At 45.9% G+C, this 23,105-nt stretch overlaps 1 protein-coding gene across 1 annotated transcript; it reads left to right on the forward strand.

Moving 5' to 3' along the window:
- Positions 1 to 21,847: 21,847 nt before the first annotated feature.
- Positions 21,848 to 22,729, forward strand: LOC137922188 (serine/arginine repetitive matrix protein 1-like). Its single transcript, XM_068765104.1, has one exon. It carries the CDS (start codon positions 21,848 to 21,850, stop codon positions 22,727 to 22,729), a length of 882 nt encoding a protein of 293 aa, XP_068621205.1.
- The last annotated feature ends 376 nt before the right edge of the window (positions 22,730 to 23,105 follow it).

Below are 23,105 nucleotides of genomic sequence, written 5' to 3' on the forward strand. Positions count from 1 at the left end.
GCACGGCTCTTAACACAGCGCCCGACCTTTTGTCTCTCACAAAAGAACTCGCATGCACTAAGCACCCACTGGATTTTCAGTCATCCACTCCACCCTGGACTACAAGTCTCTCTTTATCGTCCTCTTTCTTTCGCATAACGTGGCCAGAGTAGCTATCGCTGTATTCAGTACTGACTGACGACCGTTATGCAGTCATTACAATATCCCGTCTGATGGACAACATTAGCATGATGCAGCTCTTCTTTCGAGCTTCACCGTATATACGAGACAAGCGTCTGTGCAACGGCGTTGTTTTCATTGCCAAAAAAAAAGTTCGAAGTGGCTACTGGAGCTCCTTAGCCATGATATAGCAGCTGATCCGTGGACCATTGATATGTTACAAAAAATCATATTGAGCTCACCTATTGCAGCACCACATTATTAACTATTGCAGAACTTCTTGCACTAATGCTGTTGATACATTAAATTGAACAATTTTACAAGCTTTATTATCACTTAAAAATAAAACGTTTTTGTTATTATATTTTTAATTTCTTCAGAAGCAAGATACCCGACTTGACTGTAAAATCAAACACGAGCCTAGAAAAAGCAATAGCAAACTTGAACTTGTGTCAGTTCGAACTGTTCGGACACGAAGAGAAATGATCAATGATCCCTGGACTCGGACACCTCGCGAGCCTGGCGCGGGTCGCTGCACGGACAGTCAACAGTCGCTGAACGCAATTCGAGTTCAACGCTCAGAGTAAACATAAGGCTCCATAAAATTAGTCACATATTTGTAGACAACTTAATGTGTATCATTCCACTAATTTAACACTTTATCAAACAAAAAATAATAAGTAGTAATCGTATTACACAGTAAAGTAAATTTATGGTAAGAGCTTGTGAACTGATTGTTGTAATTGATGAAAACGATCGCAAGAAAAATCTGTTTTAATATCTGGCTCTTATCGCATCAGGACACGTTCACAATCCGCATAACTTTATTTTAAGTTAGATGTTGCTATTAAAGCACACGGGAGTTTAACTTCATTATTTTTCCATGCATTTATGGCACTTCTAAAATTTTCTCATAGGGTATTAAAAAGATCAATGGACCAAGGTTGATAATAACATGTATAAATAAATTACTTAATTTTAGTAATTTCCTCCATACTTATTTACTTCTGTTGGATCTAAAATCTCTCAAAGCGTTTATTATAAATGATCTTTATGAAGCAGCGCCGCCGCGCGGCTGCGTGCCGCGTGCCGCGGTGTTCGCCGCGCTATCGCTCGCGTATCACGCTGTCAGATTCGTATCGGCTTCCTTCTACAAAGCATTGCTGCGTTTATTTGAATATAAATGAAGATTATAGTTGTATTAACAGCCCGCTGTTGTTTTATACACAATATAAGGCGGGGGGAGCTGGATGAAACACGGCAGTGTTTCCGTCACGAGTGCGACCTTATTGGAAATGGGTCCAGTATGTTTCGCCGGCTCAGTCGCATGTTGAGTTGCCGCTCCGACAATTATTGCGTTTGTACAAGTGATCGTTCAGCGCACAGGCGTCTAATTACTCTATGCAGTAGTACATCCTCAATAAGGATACTCCAATAGAACTCACCATTAAAGAATACTCTATGCATACAGGTAAGCAATTACTTCAAATGATTGTGACCATTTTAGGAACTTCCGTAATCACAACTGCTCTGCCAAGAAGATACATTCGGAGTTACTGCTGCGGTGGCCAAGGTTTGCCTGCGCTCCGGACGATAGTATCTCTGTAACACAATTCATGTCAACGCAAGGCTCGGTTCGCGTGTTTCAAGAAGATAGAAATTAATGCACGGTGCGCTTCCGGAGGAGCTCGGGGGTGGGGGGCGCGGGGCGTGCGGCTGAAAGGGGGGGCGTGGATTGATAGTGTTTGTTAATTGCACAGATAAGAACTTCCAACACGATTATTATTGCGGCGGCTCCGTTACACCGCTCATTATAACTGTAAGCGGCACGCAGGTGGCCAGCTCCACGGAACGGCCATTAAAAAACGTTTTCTTGTGCTACGTTTTTAATATCTCTTAGAAGGATTAAATAAGTGAAATTGCTTTAAATAGAAAGTTTAATATGTAAACTGTTTGTTAAACTTTTAGCTTTTGTGTTGGTACCGTTTGTCATCTTTGAAAACAAGCCTCAGTTAGAACTGTCCCATTTAAGCTTCACTGTACAGTTCTGAACATAAAAATTCTCTAAGCTCTCAAGGGACATAATATCTATAAGAATTAAAAATGCCAGACAATTCAAAACAAGCCGACGAAGTAAGAACAGTTAAAAAGGTATAGGAGAACATAATCCCGATTCAGTCCAGATGGTAACGTTCCTGGAGTTTATTCAGCCGCTGATAGAAGAACCTCCGATGACGCTTTCGAAGACATAATTTGGGAACAGCGTCATCTAGCGGGATTTGTTAGAATTAGCTCCGGAATTAATCTACGTACCGCGTCCTTTGTAAGACGAATACAATGATTTATATAAACTGACAACGTGTCTTTGTGTAGATGTCTTCGGCAGCGTGATTTATTGTGAGGCAATGAGTTCGTTATAATTACACACATAGTATATACAAGTGTATAACATAAAACAATTATTACACAAATTAGAGTACTAAACACTTCTATTTTGTCGCTTCCACTCCCGGATCCGCTCTCGAATCCACTATCATGTACTTTCCTTTATTTTATAACTTATTTAAAACTTACGGAGTGCAAAAGTTTGATCAATTCATTCTTGTTTTCCGTCGCTAGACGTCCCCTTTAAGGCACAGGCCCGCCCCAGAGATGTTCACGATGAGCAGCCTCTCTGCGCGCTCCGCCCGCGTCCGACGACTTCCCGCCACCGTACATGTGCCCCGACCACCGCCACTGGATGACCAAGTCGATGAGCTGCGTCGACGACGTTGGGTCTCCCGCGGATCTTTTCACTTCATTCTCTGCGCTGTTCTCTGGGTGACCTTGAGCCTTTCACTGAGGCCCGTCGTAGGTGACCACGTCGAGCCAGTATGTCCTCTGTCTGTCCTGGCAAACACATTGGTCAAAGACCTCTGACTTTAAGACAAGATTTTTGGGAGCTTCCCGAACGCAACCCATAAGAGTTGGATTTGGAAAGTGATCTCTTTCTCGAAGTTGGACTTACCAAGCTAGACATTCTGTCCTACTATGAGCGTAGCAGCTTCCTTATAAAGTTCTATAGCATCGCTCCTGGGCATGTGGGACTATTGAGAAGAACGACAAACATCTTACACAAAATAGTAAAGTGGTCAAATTATACGGAGAGTGGATCTCTGATAACAACTTTGCACACCACAAAACCCCATGTACCAACAATTTAAAAAAACACGGGCTCAAGCAGGGTAAGAATCTTCTCCCGGATATAGCCCGCGGTACAAAAGTGTTTATCATAATGAACTGGAAATAAGAGCACTCAGGATTAGTCTATTTTGTAACTGCAACATATTCTGCGATTTTTTGGCCACATTGCTAATAATGTTGGCAATAGTTTTCAACGCCTGGTAATGTGGCGCGAACTGGCGCTGTCAACCAGCGCTCCAATACACGAGGCAACGGAATGAAACTAATGCAGGTAGTGGACTGGCACTCACAAGGAGCCACAACAGCAAGCAAAATCACCAGAGCAAAATAAATATTCTACCTGTGTCACGCCACGTGTCGTATACGAAAGGGAACTAGTCAAGAGTGAGTGTGTGAATAAAGCAATGAATGACAGAACCGAGGTGAAGCTGTAAGACGACTAAGTTCTTAACAAGTAAATTTGGAATTCAATTTTAGTAAAGATATTTGCGTTTCATGAAAAATCTCCTCATGAATGTGCGGAGTGAGCAGGGGACTCGAGTGCAATCCTCTAGCCCCATCTAGCGCAACTGTCTGAGATTAAAGTGTGTCGACATGTGTACTCCGAGGCAGAGGCGCAGGGAGCATTTTTAATAAGGGTAATGTTGGTAACTCTTACATTATGAATATCGTTTTGTCAACTACTTTTTATCCAATAAAACAGTTTCGGAGCATCTACCAGTATTTGAATAATATATAGCCATGTTTTCCACAAAATTCGCCGTTTGTCTATAGAACGAGTAGAAAATCGGCCATACAAGCGTTTCGATTCAACGTTTCTGATGCGAACAGCCCGAGTGGAACGATCTGCCGGCTCCAAAGCATCTCGTGAATTATAACCCAGGTCAACCTCTGCAGGACCAGAGTGATCAGGTACCTACTGAGTCCGCGTGCTTCATCTTCGACCACATCATCGCTTTTCATCAGGTGAGTTGATGATCAAACGCAGACAAATAAGCGTTTAGCATTAATAAGCGGACAGATAAACGTCTCGACAGAATGCTGTTGTGGTTCGAGTGCCAACTCTTTCAGTGCCTTCGAGGTGTTCTTATAATATATACCTTCGACAACGCTCAGAATGCCAGAACCCCCGACATGGCTCGCAGAGGTTAGTGTTTATAACAACATTGCGATTGCGCCGACTTACACATCGCTTTGAAATATAACATAATATATGTTTAACAAGAATATGAAGCAATAAAGAAATTTCGCTTCCCTAAAAAAATGTAAGGTTAGGTTATAAAATAGGAGCATGCATTAAATACAATAGTTTAGTAGGGACGTGTTAATTATTGTTATCATAATCTAGTACTAAACATTAATTCGCCTGCAAATGAAGAACAAACGACTATTAATTCACTTATTTCTTACTTATTGCACGGTATTAGCTACGTTTTTGACATTTGATTGAGGTTTTTATTTTTCGCATTATTTTTAACAGCAACTGTCAATAAGGAGGTAAATATTTGAAATTGACAAACTGCATCGACATAAAGAGATAATATTTTTCCTGCATATAAATATTTTGAAGGCTGCGCTGCTTTGTAAGGTGTGGGTAAAAGAAAAGCCAGGAGTATTTCCTGATAAGGCAGCAGCGCTTCGGTGAGGGCGCTGGCGGGATAACGAATATTTATTTTAAATAAGCTTTGGCCCGCAGCCAGCGCGGCGGACGCAATCGCGTGAGCTCCGGACGGGCCCCGCTGCGAGCGCGGTGCAAACCTTCGCCGGAGGGCGCACTGACGTTTATGTTTTGAGCGCGTCTCCGCTTTAATTACACATACCTTTATTCTTATGGTATAATGATCACTTGTGTACGTCATGAATTCCGCAATTTTATAGAAACTTGTTAAATTAGAGAAGCGAAGGTTCAAATGTATCTCTCTCATCTGAAAGAATCCAAAACATTGTTGAAATTTTTGTATGATCTTTTTCTTTAATGTCCTTGTGTTATGTATAAAGTAACGTGGTGTTGTTCCATTACATTTGTTTATGTAGTATGTAGTTATATTAAAAGTTATAGTAAAACAAAAAGAAATCTTTGAAATCTGTGTGTATCTCGTATTGCGTACCCTATAGATATACAAAGAAAAGAAACTCATTTCCAATTCTAAAAATTCGTTACACGGTTACATTAAAATGCATTACTTGTTGATCCAGCGGCAATGTGTATTTCTTGGTTTGTAGAAAACCTCAGAAAGTCTGACCGGGAGTAAGTGACAAAGCATTGGTTGAGTGGTTTTTAATTAAATTTTGAAACCAATGACTAAATTTACTAAATGTGTCTTAATAAAGTTTTCAAAGATTTGTGCCGGATCTTAAAGTCAAATAGTGGGTGTAATACCCTTTTTCCATTTAACATTTAAAAGTTTGTCTTCTGTAAACTGTTTAGGCATAAGAGTTATTCCACAGGGAACTCTTACGCCTACACAGTTTACGAATTTTTTTAAAGCAACCCCACTTTGGCGTGTACACCGTAATTCCAATTAAAGCCTCCAGGTCGAAGATAATAGCTTACATGGTTAGACGTTGCTGCTTGAACTTTTCGAAACACTCGAAGAAAATGGCAGCTCTGCAGGCTAGGTGATCTTGGCGGTTGTTGCAAAGCAAAACGGCTGGTTTAATTCTGTTAGTATAGAAAATATGTGTTAGTAAAAAGATAACCACTCTTTTGGAAGTAGTTAGCCGTTCTTCACGAATTCCGACTAAACAACAAAACAGCTGAGACGTTTCTTCGTCGCGCGACAATACTTTGGAACGATAGGTACGAACTTGACGTGGAAACGTATCAATTGTTTTGTAAAAACGTGTACAACTGTCTCTAGTGCGGGGGTCCCTGAGCTTCTCCCGCTTTAATTAAAGGATTAGCTGTCAGCCGACCACGAACTACTGGCGGACAAGATTCCTCAGCCCGTCGTCTGTCCACATTTCCACGTCAATCACGTGGTCGACTTAGATGAATTTACTGCACGAGTTACGCGATCATTTAAGCAAGCTCCCGGCACCCAGCCGGCGGCCCCTGCGTGTGTATTGCTGGATACCCGGCACGTATCGCCCGGCGGGTGGAAAGTTCCAGACGCACGTGGAAATGATACGCGAAATTAAAACGCGACGAACATAGGCGGCGCGGCATCTGCGCGCCTTATGAAAAAAACTTTGGCGCGCCTTGTTGAGCTCCTCGCGAGGCGGCCGGTGAAAACTCCGCGGGAACTCCCCGCCTGTCACTTCAAGATTAAAATCGAAAAAGGAAAATGCGTGCGTGCGTGCGTGCGTGCCTTTAGCGGGAGAATCGACTGGATAGTTCCAATCTGTCACAACCATTTATTATTGAAACGTAAATACTGTTCATAATTTAATCCCTACAAATATTGTACTATTAATTAATCATACCAGTATAATATACAAAAGTTTACATTCATGCAATTTTTACAAATTTATTAAACGCTAGAAAGAGAAAAAAAATCAGAAACATAATTAGGTCTGTGAGATATGACAGTTAAGAAGCATCAATCAATCGAATTAAATTTTACTAACAATAACATACTAAATAATTATTTTTATATATTTAGGCTACTTATAAATGTGTTTTTGGTAGAGTCCAGTTGCTTGGCATGGTCCAGTTGAAGCCCGCCATTTTCATGATGTCATCCTTCCTTTGTATTTATGGACTTCCTTGTGACTTTTTCTGTTCCTATGTGTTTTCGTTCCAGCAGTCGCTCATGCCAGGAATCTTGTTTTCTTTTAAAAAGGCCAAATCATTGATAAGAATGAGTCGTGCAAGTCTAAGGCCGATGTCCACGCCTTTTGGCGAATTTCTTTTGCACTTAATTATCTTTCGGTTCTTTGAATACTACCTAACAACCTAGGACTTTCTAAAAAAACAATTTTTTGTTGTGAAACCAGTATTTTTTGGTTATTACGGAGCTTACTCCTTCGAATTTACGCTTTAACAGGGTGTGAGCTGGCGGGGCGCTGGAGGCATTCGACTAAGACTTCTTCACGCTAACTAAACTCAATATCTTCCCCGAAACCTCTCTACTTTATTATAACTATTTCACAGAATAAGAATGCCGTCAAGTTTTAATGTCGCTAAGGCGGTGGTTGCAAAGAGTGACCGGATGCAAGTGCTCCTAGGAAGACCGAGGTCGTTGGGCGTTCCTAAAGCCGTTCTCTTTTAGCATTGGGATTTGAAGGTGTATCAGATTGTTAATAATATGATAATGCACGCTTCTGTTTACTCAGTTTGATAGAGGTGGCTATGATTAGTAGCTCGCCCTGCCGTTCCAATAAGAGGCAAGCTGGTGGAGGACGCGGGTAGTAACGGTTTACGTGACGTTACTGGTCACAGACGACGTATTTGCCTAATACCCTGAAGTGCAAATATCACAGTTTAAGTTCAGCAAAAAATGATTCTACAAAACCTTGACATAAACCAGAGGACTCTTCGCACTGCCCATTAATGTTAAAAAATAAAACAAACTTTTTATTACAGATGCGCTGGCCGCGTCCTCGGGCGGCGTCTGAATAAGAAGATACTAACATAGAAGTTGTTTTAGCGGCCTCCTGCACCGCGCTGTGACCCTCGACGGACCCTTTTAAAATACGCGCGCGCCGCTTGTCTCCGGAGAGTCGTTCGTTTGCACAAAAACGCGCCGGTGTATGTTTTTATGGAGCAATACATTATTATTATTAATGCATTTACATAACATTATATCTTTACCTTTGCCTCGGGATAAAGGTGCCAAGTAGAAAATATGAAAATAGATTCTAAAATCAAAATTTGAATTTGTTATAACGGAGTACATAGCGTATCTTTTCGCTTTGCTTAACACTTCACTAAATATTCATGGATATCCTGTTCCACTGTTTTATAGAATTTCCACAAACTATTGTGGAGTGGGAATTGGCAGAACCTGCCAACCTGCCAACCTGCCAACCTGCCAAGCTGCACGTTCAAAGCGCCGCGACCAGAGCGCTGCCCGCGGGCTGAGTGTTCCTCCGTCACATAAACTTAACAAATGGTTATCGTCGCCGTCGCGCTGCGGCACATCGATCTACTTGGAATTAAAAATTGGATCGTCCATAAATAATGTCCCCGGAGAGAGGCCCTCGCATAAACTATACCCGAAACGAAATCGGCCGCGGGCTCCGGAAAAAACTTGTAACAATTTACGAGAGGCGATAAGACGCGCCTCGCCCCGCGGGCCCGCGCGGCGCCTGGCGACCCGCGACAGCCTACTTACTCTGTGAGGTACCTTCCTCACCACACACGAGTTAGTGCACGTAAAATATTGTACTAATTAATAATACCGAGCAGTGGCTTACCGCTTAACACTTTGTAAACGAATTAATTGTAAAGAATTATGCCCTGCAGAATAATGTCTCCGAGGCCGGATTATGTTGTTCTCTTTGCCACTAACTGTCAGATTTTCCATTTCAAGGTGAACGATTTTGAGTCGTTTTTGGGCAGGAGGTTAGACTGGCGCTGGAGAGTTTAGAAACAGTTTGGTTAAGCAAAGGACACGCCGTGCGCCACGCTGCGAACCTTAAAAAAATATGATCTGGTTTTTGTTGTTTTTTTTGTATTCGAGCTGATCTGGTTTTCTTAAAAGAATTTCGAATTAATTTCAACTTCGGAAGCTCGTCTTCGCCTGGAGCCTGTCTTATCGGAGATGAGTTTAATTAGAAGCGCGATCGAGTTGATCGGCCGACTGTTTGCGTTGCATTACCGGCCGCTCATCCCGCCCGCCCCGGCCGCCCCGGCCGCTCCGCCCGCCCTGGCCGGCTCTCCCCGCCCCGGCAGCCCGCCGGCAACGCTAATTATGAACTCGGTACAGAGCGGCGCTGCTCAGCTCCTTGTAATTGAACGATAACAGCCGAGTGAGCCGCAGCGCCCGGCCGCGCCGACTCAAAGACGCGCGGACACGGGACAATCGCAAGTGGAATACCGTCTGCTAGACGAGCTCCCTGCTTCATATCTCGGTACTATGAACGCTCTGTTACACGAATTAATTTCTAGATTATAGAAGGCATCATTTCACGCTGTAGTAAGCTTTAGGTAAAATCAATCGTCGGTTTCTTATCATGGCTTGACAATGATCATCATTTTAGCCACATGGCGTGCAGTGGTTGACCTGAGCCATCCCTATAGAGCGACGGCCGCAGTCTCCGAGGTCCTCTGAGGCTCGGTTACTCTTCAGAGTCTTCCAGATCTATCAATTGAAAAGTTGTATCTTGAATCATTCAGTATAACCTAGCTACCGAATATTTTCATAGCGTGGACCGTATCAACTACGTCAGGTTTCGATACGTAAACAAACGGCACGGACGGTGACGCTGTAAAATGACATCTGAACAAAAAACCTTGCAGCTTCCGCCTGTGCCGGACAAATCGCAGCCGCCCGCCGCAGCCGGTTTTTCTTGCGTTGCCAGCACGCCGCCTCGTTTACATGCCGCGCCGATTTATGAGCCGAAGGAAAAACCAGCGCCGCGATTTGTCAGCGGACAACTCGCTGCATATCTTAAGGTGAACAGAAAAATGTGAACCGCAATAGATAACGAGTCATAGTGTTGAGCATTGTGCCGGACACGAGCGCCCGTCGTGAGGCAAACAGCTCGCATTTACGACGTAAAGTGTTTTATTGTGTTTTCGTCTTTCAACACATGTAAGAAACTACTTATTTAAGTACATTAATAAAGAGATGAAAAGATTCATCGGCATCATAAGTTCCTTCTAGGATTACGTAATTTAACATCAAGTTTGATGATAGCCATGCTTTTCGGAAAAGCTAATTATATAAGTCCTAACGACCCTTAATTAAAATATGTTGACGATTGTAACGTTAGCGAGGCAGTGCAAACCATATCAGAAGGAGTAAATAGGTTGCATTACGCGCGTTCCATGGCGGCCAACAAACGGAGCGCCGCTTCGCATCGCTTGCAGCAAGCCGCGATGACCGACCCAACAAAATATTTGCAATGAGAACTTTCGTTGATGATTTTATAAATAATTGCGGTCAATCTATATGTAACACAAACTGTAAACAATTGACCAACTCAAATTTAATAAATTTTACTGCCGGACTCACTTGACTCGTAGACCTTCCGCTGAGAAATATAAAAACATATGTAAAACATGTTACACGTAATTTCTTAATCTAAAAAACAATAAAAAAAATGTAAAAATAATTTTATTTATAAATGTTTTATGAAAAACAAAAAGATGTTGATGAGGGTTTCAATTTAATGCGTGTTATGTAATGTCATTGAAGCTTTTTGTTATGATTTTTTCTATTAATTTTTCTTATTTATTTAATGTTCATAAAATACTATTTCGTACTTTAAAGGTGGTAAAAGAACGGCCATTGTTAGAACAGTTCTCCGCCTCAGCGCTCAGCTACAAAGTTAGGGGTGCATTAGTATTTACGTGCTGATTACGTACGTTTCAATTTGTACACACGTCTCAAATCAACTACTAGTCGCTTGCACTGCAAACACGCGATTGCAATACAATTAAAACTGTCCGCGGCCTGCGCGTCGTGCGAATGGACGAGATTACTTTTAATGAACACGTCGCCGGCATTACACGAAATGCTCTCGCAGACAAAACATTGCAGGCTTTCTAAAACAATGACTGAATTTATACATACCAGCTTTGTATATTAAGTACCTCATCACGAGCTCGTGTAGGAAGTCACCAGGCACCACCAGGACTCCAGATTTTTAAGAGCAGAACACAACAACTACGCTGCACCAATTGTTTCCTCTTCTCTCCATCATTGTCCTGACCGCTTTGCAAAAAGCACACGAAAAAGATAAACTACCGCACAGACCGCTTTCGAGTATAAAAATAAATATCGTGTTTACTACTTTAAGTTCGTAGCGAACTATTTATTTAACTTTGCTTATTATAAATTACTTCCTCTGCGTTTGTCGTTTGAGATCTTAAGACATCTTCTCGTTTACAGTCATATATTGGTAAAAATCCATTTGTATTGAGCCAAATTAACGTAATACGAACTATTAGCAGTCGGGCTGCGACGTCCAGGAACCATGGGCACCACCGGCGCTGCAGCACCAAGAAGTAAGTATTTTGTTTTGCCAGCCACCACGCACGCATCCTACCCTGCGCCGCTCCCATCGACATTTGTCTGAGTTAACGCTGTGTATATAATGCGAGTTGAACGCAATTACAAACGTCAAAGCTTCAATTTAGCTTAGTTCTCGGCGACGCAATTATTTCGCGCGACACACTTCCGGATGCCTATGGAGGCTCTCCGGGCTTTTGTGCCCGCTCAAAACTTACAAAGTCCTTTCAGATTTCTGGCATGCGGCACGTGTGCACCTGCTGATACAGATGTAACAAACCTTTGATGCCGCACACAAAGCTTGATGCAAGCGTTAGGAGAGCGGGCACCGGCTCGCGGCGGCGCCGCTGCGCTGCTGTCGTTAGAAACACATCGACTTGTCCCTCGCACCCCCGCATTTGGACGCAGGTTACGTGCATGTTACATGTCCGACGTGCATGTAAGCCATATTCAACCATAATCATTAATCATAAATCATTGGGCGTGGAACATACAAACGTACAAAAAATAATAACTTGATACAATATCTACACAATCAATTAAATTTGTCAAGCATTTCTTCATGGCGCAGCATTACATTAATTATATTGTTGTTACATTACATCAATTAAATAACGTCGCGGGCTCAAGATAACACAAACGACGCTGCTTTACATTGATATTGAAGCGTTCAAATTGCGTCAACTGTATAACGTGTTATTTTCTAGAAAGAAAATACATTAGTTTTTATAACTTTGTATTAGTTTTACATATCAAATCTCGGCTGCATCAGAAACTCAGCGATGAATCTTTGTCATTATTATTTTATTACATTTGCATACCTCAGCGCATCACGAACAAGCAGAGAGGCGCTCAATATTTACTGTTATTACGCGTTTGTCGTGACGCGAGGCAGCTGACGCAACGAACAAGCAAACAAAGTGTGCGGCAGTAAATGACTGCGCTCCGATTTGTTCCGGCGCGATCGGACGCGGCTGTTTACTTTCAAACATAATATTGAGATGTTTGCAGAACTACGTCCTACGCCTGATAAGGTCACCGGGGCAGCGAGTTGACATTTGTTTGAACAAAATTGTTTTTATTCGAACCAAGGAGATGAACGGGACTGTCTGCTCCGGGCATATTTTTGTACCGCCTGGAAACGTAGCTCTGGAGCTTATTAGTTTAGGAATTTTGCCTTCAGCCAAGTCGCCTTCGTGCGTCCACATAGTTAAGGTGGGAAAAACTTCTATCAAGTACTTAATTTCGCATTAAATTAATTAACCCCGGCCGGCTCCGCGCTCACGCACAGCACGGCAAACAGGCATCGATTTGTTATGCAATAATACAAAACAACAAACTACGGCTTCCGATTAAGAACAGAGAGAGACGTCCATGAGGACGATATCCCACCGAATGCCTCTCAGGTTACAATACTTGTTGCTAATAATTTTCATTATGATCTTTATAGTTTTCTTCTTATTTGCATACTTTGTGCTGAGTGTTCGGCATTACAGAGTAATCACGCCACTTTAAAGCCTTTCGAATGTAAGGTTTACAACTCAGATATGGCCCCCCACATTGATCACTGTACAATGGAGTGACGTCGTCTACGAGGCGGTAGCGTTATCAGTTGGCACGACCAGCTCTGAACCATACTCTCTTCAACAGTAGCTGAAGCACTCCACACCGCTGTAAAATAGTACAGAGGGCGTAACATAGCACACGACGAATTTTCTCAAAAGGGTTACGATCCTCAGTAGTGAGGGCTGTGGCCAGAAAGCCCTGTATCATGTTGTGTCACAGTTTCTCTTCATTTACAAGTTACAGGCGAACTTCAGCAACGTCGGCTCAGAGCTCGCACCACTCGCCGCCGCACTCGCGCGCCCGCAGTGACGTTGATGAAGATATCGCGACGTGTACAAAGTAACCAAACATCAATTTCTTCACAAGCGGTTTCCCGAACACACAATGACTAGCGAGCACCTTGATCGAAGGCTACGGGAGCGCTGACCGTTCCGTGTGCACGGCCGAAACAAACAAACTAACACAAATCAATCGCAGAGCACGATTGTCAAATACAGAGACTACATCGCTCGGGGTAGACTGATTGGCTTACGAATCAGAGCTCGCTTACCTTCATGGTGAAGGGTGCGGATCATCGGCGGAACGATTACTTGCGGTCGCAGAGAGTTGGAGACGCGGAGCACTGTGAGGAGATCCGAGCCCTGACCCGTGGGCACTGTGCGGCTCCTAAGCAAGTTGTCAAACTCTGTTGTGAGTTTACTCTAGTTTAGAAATGACTACCAGAAAGATTGCCACGATTCTTCGTCGTGTTGATGATTTCTTGCTGGAATGACTCTTCTCTTTTGTACCTCTGAGGTATTTTTAAGTCTGCTATATGATTAGTACAAAAGGAAGTTTTTATTTAAATCATTTTTTTAGTTAAAAAAAATATAAAGCTATTGTTATCTCTATGTTATGTTAAATACTAACCTGTTACTAACAAAGCCTTTTGGGGTATGATTACTACGAGTAACCTACTAATATTCTATGGACCCAGTGCAGTCTGAGATAAAATGTATATCGTGTGTGTTGTTCAACGTTTAATAGCGCTGTGCTGCACTCTCTTACGCGAGCAGGGCGCGTGGCCTGCTAGTAGACGGTCAAGCACGAGGAACTCTTTTTCAAATAACCGCTTATCGATTACTGTTGACGATATTTCGTGCGCCGCTCGATCGCAGCGCCGGGCCGGGCCACGGCCCATATAAAACGTCGTTTATTCTGGAGGTTTGATTTTACGACCGTAATAAACATTCAAAATACATTACTTCTACAGTACGTCGGTAATAATCGCGGAGTTTAATGATGATGACTTGGACAGCGCACGCCGAATGCGTAAACATTTTCAACTAATTAATTGGAGTTAGATGCCTTTGGATTAGAAGACGAAACGTATTGAAAGAAACCGTGGAACTCGTCCATACCTTTCGCATGTAGTACAGAGTAACTTCTACTAGTTTTTCTAACGTTTGTCTATTTTGTTACCACTGGCCCTTAAAAGACCTTCATTAAACCCTATAATTATATTCGCAAGAATATGATTTGGCTCGGCGGATCACTATTACTTCGGGCGGCGCCAACAGATGGCGCTAGCAACAGATTGCCTCGCGCTGTTGTTTGAGACGGTCGCAGAATTAATGAACTAACATGCGTTAACCAACGATCTTTACAACACTGCACGCGCAAACCACTCAGCATCAACAGCAACCACTGCACCTGCAACACTTTACACAGGTCGTCGCGTTATACATAACAAAATCAAACATCACCCACCACGCCACAACACCCGTTTTTAGTGAGCGGCCGCCCGCTCCCTAACCGTGAACAGCGTGGGCGAACCGTGGTTGGATCCGGATCCCTCTTCGGCTCGCCTGTGGTCCGCGCTGCCGTCCTAACCCGCAAGCACACTCCAGCAATACACCCCGTCAAAGCTCTATCGCGAAGAGCTTTAACAACGTGGGAGCGTCCCTGTGCAGCTGGTAGGCGCCCCACCAGCTTTTAGTTTCTAATTTTAAATCTAGTCCACGGACCCTTCCGCTCCGTCAACTCAGAACCGATGAAGCTGTAGCCTTGGGGCTAACAGCATTAACATTTTCAGAAGCAATGCCAACGACGCGACAAATGTTTGATGATACCGTGCGCCACGTTGATTCGTCAATGTTACCAGACTTTACTATTATTTTTTGACACAATAAATGAGCCTATTTCGTTAACTGCATATCGGATTTTGAGTTTGCAGAGGATGCGATCCTTTCTATTAGTTCTATCTCTCTATCTACATCATATTCCCTTATCGTGCGAGAAATATAAACGAGGCGGCTGCTAGTCATGTCAATTCAATTTGAAATAAATACCTTTATCCGTATTGAAAACAAAGTGCAAAAAAAGCTTATGTGCAGGCTTCTCGTGTGTTTCCGAATTTAATTGTTAAATATAAATCGCCATTAAAATCGGGCTTAATATGTAAGCACGCGCGCCGGCGGTCTGTCCGCTCCGATGGCTCGCACGCTTCGTCGCACAACAAATGTTCAGCCGGCGCCCGGCTGCGGAGCCCGGCTGCGCTCGGCTGCGGGGCCCGGCTGCGCCCGGCCGCGGCGCGCACTGCACTCTGTGTGCTACACGCCTTGCGCACGTGTCCTTTGTAATCAACATCGTCTATACAACAGACTTCTATGCAAAGGCGCCACCCGGGCTCTTGTTCCTGCACCCGTTCGCTGAAGAGTCGAGTCGGGTGCAGTATAAAAGGCGCAAACGCAAAAAGTATCTGCAACACGCACACTTTCTGTTAGATTGAAAGAAGTAGGAAGAGGTAGAATAGTTACCAGCACTTTTGAGCGATCGAACCGAGCCCGCAGTGGCCGGTGTTAAGCATTTTAATGTTTTGTGACGACCGCCAAAACATTTGACATAAAAAAAATAAAGGACGAATTCCACGAAAACGCCAATCGGAGTTGACGTCAAAAATGGGGCAGCTAGGGTTATTTAGGCAATAACGTTATTTGGGCAGTATTGTGCGTCCCACGCTTCATTGCATCTTTCGCTGCAACTGACAGGCGGTAATTTATAATAAAGTACGGATTACAATAGAGGCTCGCGTGATCTTATTGTGTTTAACATTACTTCTCCATCCCAAGACGAACCGTCCATGAAACACCTCGCCACAGTGCGCAGCTCGTAGCAGTGACGCCGTGACGTCAGCGGCTCGTGGCGACAACAAAACGACAGTCGGCACGTTAGCGCGCGTCCAAGTGGCGAGAACACGTTGAGTGATCACAGAGTTATAGTTGAGAGATCGCGTAGTTACGAAATTGTTTATGAATAAATTAAACTTGGGGCCGTGGAAGCTGAAGCTTGCTTTCTTACTTAATTTCCACCACTTCGCCTCCTTTCCGAATGGCTTCTGCTGTCCCTCAGCTTTCAACGTCTTGTTTTGCGACCAACCCGCCGCAGTTTCGGTCCGCACCGGCGCCGACCACCGCGCGCGAGACGATTCGGCCGCAGCCGCTGTCCCCCGGCAGCGAGCAGCGCTCAAGTATCACTGTGTCCCAGTGTGAGGGCTCTGGCACTAGTTTGAGGCCACGCCTAAATCGGCTTCCATAAATCGGAATAGACAATTACGTGCAATTTAATATTTTGATTCTTTGCAATTTTCTTTCCTACTTTAGGTATATGCTAGAATTTATTATATAAACATTTATTTAATTCATGTCTATATGTTGATTGTGTGGAGAAGCACTGTATTGATTGACCGCACTTATCGTCACTTGTTGGGATTAAAAAGACACGCGTCCGACGCGCGGCGGGCGCGGTGCCTGCACACAGAACAAAGCTAATGACAAAGTCCAGCTCGTGCGAAACAAAATAAAGGCCGTTAGCCGTTAGTGACAGTCCAGTGAACTCGGCCGCTGCACACGAAAACGTACCTTATCGCCTGCACGCAAGGACCTCGCTGCAAGAGCACCGCGCGAGCGGGACTCGGCCGCGCTAATCTATCGGAACTGCAGCAACAGCGGAGGCCGCCGTGCTTTCCTTAATTACTCGCCTCGACTTTTTATTGTTGCGCGCCGGCTTTGCGGGGCACTTGTGCGCCAATACTGGAATCACGATATGACATCTGCATCGTGTACCTCACGGTGCAGCGCGTAGAGATTGGCCGCGCCGGCAGACATGCTTTAAACGCTAAAACTATGTTGCGGTGAATTATTTACTTTTATCTGTCCTACGTAAGATATCAAAACAATCCCGATGATTAAGAAAATGTTGCCTAAATGAATGTAGCCATACATATAATTTAATCTTAAAAATATACATTTCATGTAATGTTAGTAAAAGTTAGTGTTTCCTTAATATTATTTGTCGGTATGGTATTTTTTTATTTAAGAAAAAGTTATCTTTAATAAGACAGAGCCCAGCGATGGACAAATTTAGTTGATCTGGTCACGTGTTGCGAATCCACCAAAAGGAAAAGAGCCTCCCACAGTCGGGCAATCCATGGCAGTGCTGCCATTGGGTAGCCAGAGTCGCGGTCTTCAACATGGCAACCAACATTGTCGTAAAATTTGGCAAAACTCAAATGTAATTTGTAGCCCCGCCGCCCCCAGTGAAATACGGCGCACGTCGAGCCGCGAGCGCCGCGCCGTGCGTCACGCCGCGTCGCGGGAGACATCCAGCTGCGGCCCGCGGCCCGGGAATGTCATTGCTTGCGCCTCTTCGTCTTCATCTAGCCCCAGATGTCTGCGTTAGCGGCTAATATTAACCTTATTCGTAATAATCTGAAACAAACTTGAAAAGTTTTTTGTTAATTGGTTTGTCATTTATTTATATTTTAAGTAATTAGGACAATACTGCTGCGTGTAGCACACGGACGTGTGACAAGGCACAAAGGATGGGTCGCCATTTTTTTACTGTTTCTCACGAAGCGATAGTGCGTGTGGCAGCCGACTGCGGCGTTGTCCACGACTCGAGTTCGCTTTTATGTGTAGAACACGCGACCCAACTGACCTCTCTCGAAACAGAAAGGAACGTGGAAAGGAACGATTTACCTGCCCACCAAGAAGACGCTTGTACTTAAAACAAAGAAAAATCCATTAACGCTGGATACAGGCGTCTACCAATCGGTCCTATTGCAGTCTACGTGGAAGGATATGTTCAACGGTGAACATCCTACGGCTTAGTTGATGATGAAGTTGAATTGCTTTCGAGCTATAAAAATACCCTGCGGCTCCTCCTACGGTTATAGCCATCCGAAAAAACTCGCATTGGTTTTTATGTCGCAAATAGTATTTACTGTGGCGGGCGCTGGACCGCCGCCAGGCCGCGCCGCCGCAGATTTATTGTTAATTGACACATTCCGTTAATTTATGGCCGCATAAACCCAACGGAGATCATATTCTGGAGAAATATCAGATGAAGCAAAATTGCTCCGGGCCGCGGCGCAGTGCAGCCTGCTTTTTCAATAAATTATTAATTTATTTAGGTTTTGTCTCTTTGTTTTACACTAACACAAAAACAAAAAATTACGTGAAATAAACTGAAGAAGAAAAACCAACAACAGTCTTATGGTAAACGGACATTTTTCCCAGACAAACATTAGATAGACCTTTAGTCTATAAAGTATTATAGGTGATTATCAAATGAGTGGTACATAAAATATACTCCTCATCTAACTCATCCTTTTTTACAGAGCAGTGGCGTGCAGAAAGCTACAGCCTCTAATGGGAAGCAGTGGTTTGATGCGCTGTGACAAAATTCGTCTCCGGAGAAGGCTAGGCACCCCCGATGCTCGCGACGCGCCGCAAATACACGGAACCGTTTTGCGTCTCTGTCCTCTCCGGATCCGAATCAAACCTGGACTACAGGGTTGACGCCATGAAACATACGCTGCTACTTTTCGAGAACTACGTCTTCGAGCGGTATTATCCCTTCAAGGAGCCAATCAATCCCCTGCGGATTAATACTAATATAAAGATAATACCGCTTATTACGCTTTAAAAAAAGTTACCTGAATAAAGCCCACGGCTGACTGCGTTCTACCTAACGACTGTCTGTCGTATTAGTCGGTTTAATTAAAGGTCGTCGGCTGGGCCCGGAGCGACGCCGGCGGCCGGCGCGGGGCCAGCGCGCGGCCTGCCGCTGGCACGCGGTCTGCTCGAGCCCAGCTTCAAACACTTTGGTATGAGGAAATCCATTTGAACGAACATCTCATTTTATTTCCGGCTCCGGCTGCACGTGCGAATGACATCCGCGAGTGCGGCTACAATTTTCTCGAGTGAAAGTTTATAGGTGTGCGGTGCGGCCGCTCTTGTGGTTGCTGATGTGTAAGAGCAAATAAAAGCTAAATTTCAGCGAATTGCGGGCGCCCCGCAGCCACGCAGCGCGACCAATCGATGCAAACATTACATGACCGAGTTCAGCGTGCTCCCTTAGCCCCGATTCAAAAACTACTTGCGGTACAATACCGGCCGTTAAAGAATCGCCACTCTCTTCTTTACTGTTTTTTTTTTATTTTCGAAAAGAGATGTTGCGCCATAGTCTGTCTGACTGAAAGAAGCGATCATTTTTCTTACGCTTCTTCATTCCATTCTATTTTTCTTTCATTCTTTCCGTGGTAAGATTCTATTACGTATCACGCAACAACGATGTTAAAGTAGTTGCTATAGAAGCACGCCCTGCACGCGGACCGTCACTGAAATAATAATGGTCGTACCCATGCTTGAACTCAATAAACTGGTTGCCAACTTTAGCACGAGGTGCAGCTCAGTCACCAAAAGCAAAACGAAGTCTGTAGTGATATTGTCGCTGACTAAGATCGCGAAACAGCGGCGTTAACATGTCTGCGACTCTCTTCCGACATCGGACGCAGCGCCCCGCAGATAAGGGCGCGCAGTAGAAATTGAAAAGGCAATGGGGCTCCAATTCGACATCTGTCTTTACATTTTGAATGTGTTACTTCGCGTTATGACTGCGACAAAAGCAACCGGTTCATTTTTGTTTGTGTATTCCCGATGTGTAACAGGTGACAGGCAGCGCGCGGCAAGTGGCAGGTGACACCGGCTGAGACAGTATGTATCGTCGTGACGTCAGTAAACTGTGAAAGCTATTGTATTGGAACCCCACGCAAATTGCGTACAGCCACCGGCACCGCACTGATGTCTCCCCGCCCCGCCGCCGCGCGCATCTTCACTTCAACCGCCAGTCGAACAAAATATATGATCCTATGCTTGTAGCATGCTCGCAGCAGTGAAGCTGCACGTTGTTGTGAATGCGACAACGAGGAGCGTGTCCGCCGGCAGTGACACGCGGCCATGCGCGCGCCGGCACGCACGGACGCGCATCGACTTTATATTTATACAAGCAAGGTCCGCATGGCGCCGCGCCGGCGTCACATCAGGCACTGATGGAGACGCAGCGCGGGCTATGAGAACTTTGTCTGCCGGCGCCCCGCGGTTGACATTTGACATTTGATGTATTAGATGTTGTGCTGCTAGCCGATGTAGGCTTTGTACAGCTTCATCGAAATGGAGCCCGTGGAAACAGAGGTCCATGGACTAAAAAAATTACGCTGGGGATCGTACCTCAGTTACGACGAAGACGTCTACACGCGGAGAACTATAAACGTGTAGGTGTATAGTGTAGTGAGTGGGGTGTTGAGTGTAGCATGAAGCGAGGACTACTCGGCGGTCGAGCCTCTCCGGACCGCCCTCGCTTGAACGCGGGTTAGGCGGACGCGGCCGCCGTGTCATGTGTAGGTGAGTAGTGATATGTGCATCGAGACCGCCGGGGCTAGATGTGAGGCGCGTGTCCTGGCGTTGAGACGGGGGGGCGGATATTATTTAAATTCCGCTTTAAGGGCGGCGAGAAGGGCCGAGTGCTCCGCAATACAGAGAAAGCGCTCCGAGGGACCGAAGGCTTTGCGGAGTTTCGCGGCGAAAATGCAGACCTCGTCGAGATCTACTACATTGGCTAGGTATTGTGCGAGAGCTTTGAGTTCCTCGGCAGGCGAAAAGGACCCGGTTTGGGGTTTGGAGGGTTTCGGTTGCTCATGAGCAATCGATGGGGCGGTAGGGAGGGTGGTGAGCTTACCTCTCGGGTAGAGTGGCTTCGCCCAGGCTGAAGAGGCTGGGGGCGGAGGCGGGAGAAGATGTTTCGAAGCGGGCTTCGAAATATTCTCCGCGGGAGCTGAGGAGGTTGGTCGGACGGCAACTTTGGGAGGACGGGAGGTCGAGGGGCAGCTTGCGCGGCGTTTTTTTAGCGTCTCAAGACACTTCCGACACTCCAAACGCCGAGCGTAGCGAATCCGTGCGCAGGGGCACAGGATTTGACGGGCAGCAGAAGCAGACGTTGTGCGCAGGAATTCCTTGCACCGAGGTGCAAGGCAACGAACTTAATTGCAAGTCAGCAATACGGGAAGCGGGAAAGTCGGGAGACACGTCCAAACGCTCCAAGCGCTGAACTCGCGCCCAGCGGCTGATGCGCTGCGCGTTATTGCGTCGTCGCTGCGCTCTAATCAGCGCCACCAATCAATTAAAACTCTCCGTAAGGATTACACGAGTCTCAACCTTGGACCCAAAGGCAAGGAGCAGCCAACGAACTAACAACACTAGTCTTGCATATCTGTGGCCCGCTACACGCTACGTTTTATGTTTGTTTACATTTAAATAATAACAATTCAGAGCTGCATGAATCAACTGATTTTGTTACTTATCTCAAAAGAACAACCAAAAGTGTTGTGCTTTGATACTAAACCACTGATTATTGTGTATTTTCAAAAATACTCTTAAACTTTGTTGGTCCGTACGTTAGGAAAGTGTCTGTCGTGTAGCAGCGCGTGCCGCGCGGAAATGCTTTCCTGTCATGGAGTACTCACTTCGGAGTGCCACGCGCAGCCACCCCGCCGCTGCACGCGCAGCCACCCCGCCGCTGCACGCGCAGCCACCCCGCCGCTGCACGCGCAGCCACCCCGCCGCTGCACGCGCAGCCACCCCGCCGCTGCACGCGCAGCCACCACGCCGCTGCACGCGCAGCCACCCCGCCGCTGCACGCGCAGCCACCCCGCCGCTGCACGCGCAGCCACCCCGCCGCTGCACGCGCAGCCACCCCGCCGCTGCACGCGCAGCCACCACGCCGCTGCACGCGCAGCCACCACGCCGCTGCACGCGCAGCCACCCCGCCGCTGCACGCGCAGCCACCCCGCCGCTGCACGCGCAGCCACCACGCCGCTGCACGCGCAGCCACCCCGCCGCTGCACGCGCAGCCACCCCGCCGCTGCACGCGCAGCCACCACGCCGCTGCACGCGCAGCCACCCCGCCGCTGCACGCGCAGCCACCCCGCCGCTGCACGCGCAGCCACCACGCCGCTGCACGCGCAGCCACCCCGCCGCTGCACGCGCAGCCACCCCGCCGCTGCACGCGCAGCCACCACGCCGCTGCACGCGCAGCCACCCCGCCGCTGCACGCGCAGCCACCACGCCGCTGCACGCGCAGCCACCCCGCCGCTGCACGCGCAGCCACCCCGCCGCTGCACGCGCAGCCACCCCGCCGCTGCACGCGCAGCCACCCCGCCGCTGCACGCGCAGCCACCACGCCGCTGCACGCGCAGCCACCCCGCCGCTGCACGCGCAGCCACCCCGCCGCTGCACGCGCAGCCACCCCGCCGCTGCACGCGCAGCCACCACGCCGCTGCACGTATGTATGACGCCTGCCTTACCTCACAGAGCGCGTGATTTCATAATCAATTTTCAATTACGATCCCTTATTATCAAACAATCAATTAACAACATTTTTAATGCGTCACTCAAAACAATGCGCTTGTTAGAATACATTGAACGATACATCCTTTGCTTGTTGAATCGTGTAATTATGTGTTCACAAAAAAATTTAACGTCATAAATTCAAACTTAGTTAATAATCTGATCAAAAAAACGAAAAGTGTTTGATTGTTGGTGCAAAGAAAGTCTTTATACCGAAACGGATGTAAAGAATGCATCATTTTTGTTAAATTATTATGTACAATTAATATATTACACCCGGACCAAAAGATCGATAGTTTGCAATGGTAATAATCTAGTAAGAAACACTTTTTCAAAAAGCTAATTACTA

Source organism: Battus philenor, unplaced genomic scaffold, assembly GCF_028537555.1.
Source record: "Battus philenor isolate CCGP_79_NKW_IND1 unplaced genomic scaffold, ilBatPhil1.0.hap1 SCAF_2, whole genome shotgun sequence".
NCBI classification, from domain to species: domain Eukaryota; kingdom Metazoa; phylum Arthropoda; class Insecta; order Lepidoptera; family Papilionidae; genus Battus; species Battus philenor.

Excerpts from the sequence above, each read along its gene's own strand:
- LOC137922188 (XM_068765104.1), top strand. The coding sequence starts at position 21,848 with ATGCTTTCCTGTCATGGAGTACTCACTTCGGAGTGCCACGCGCAGCCA.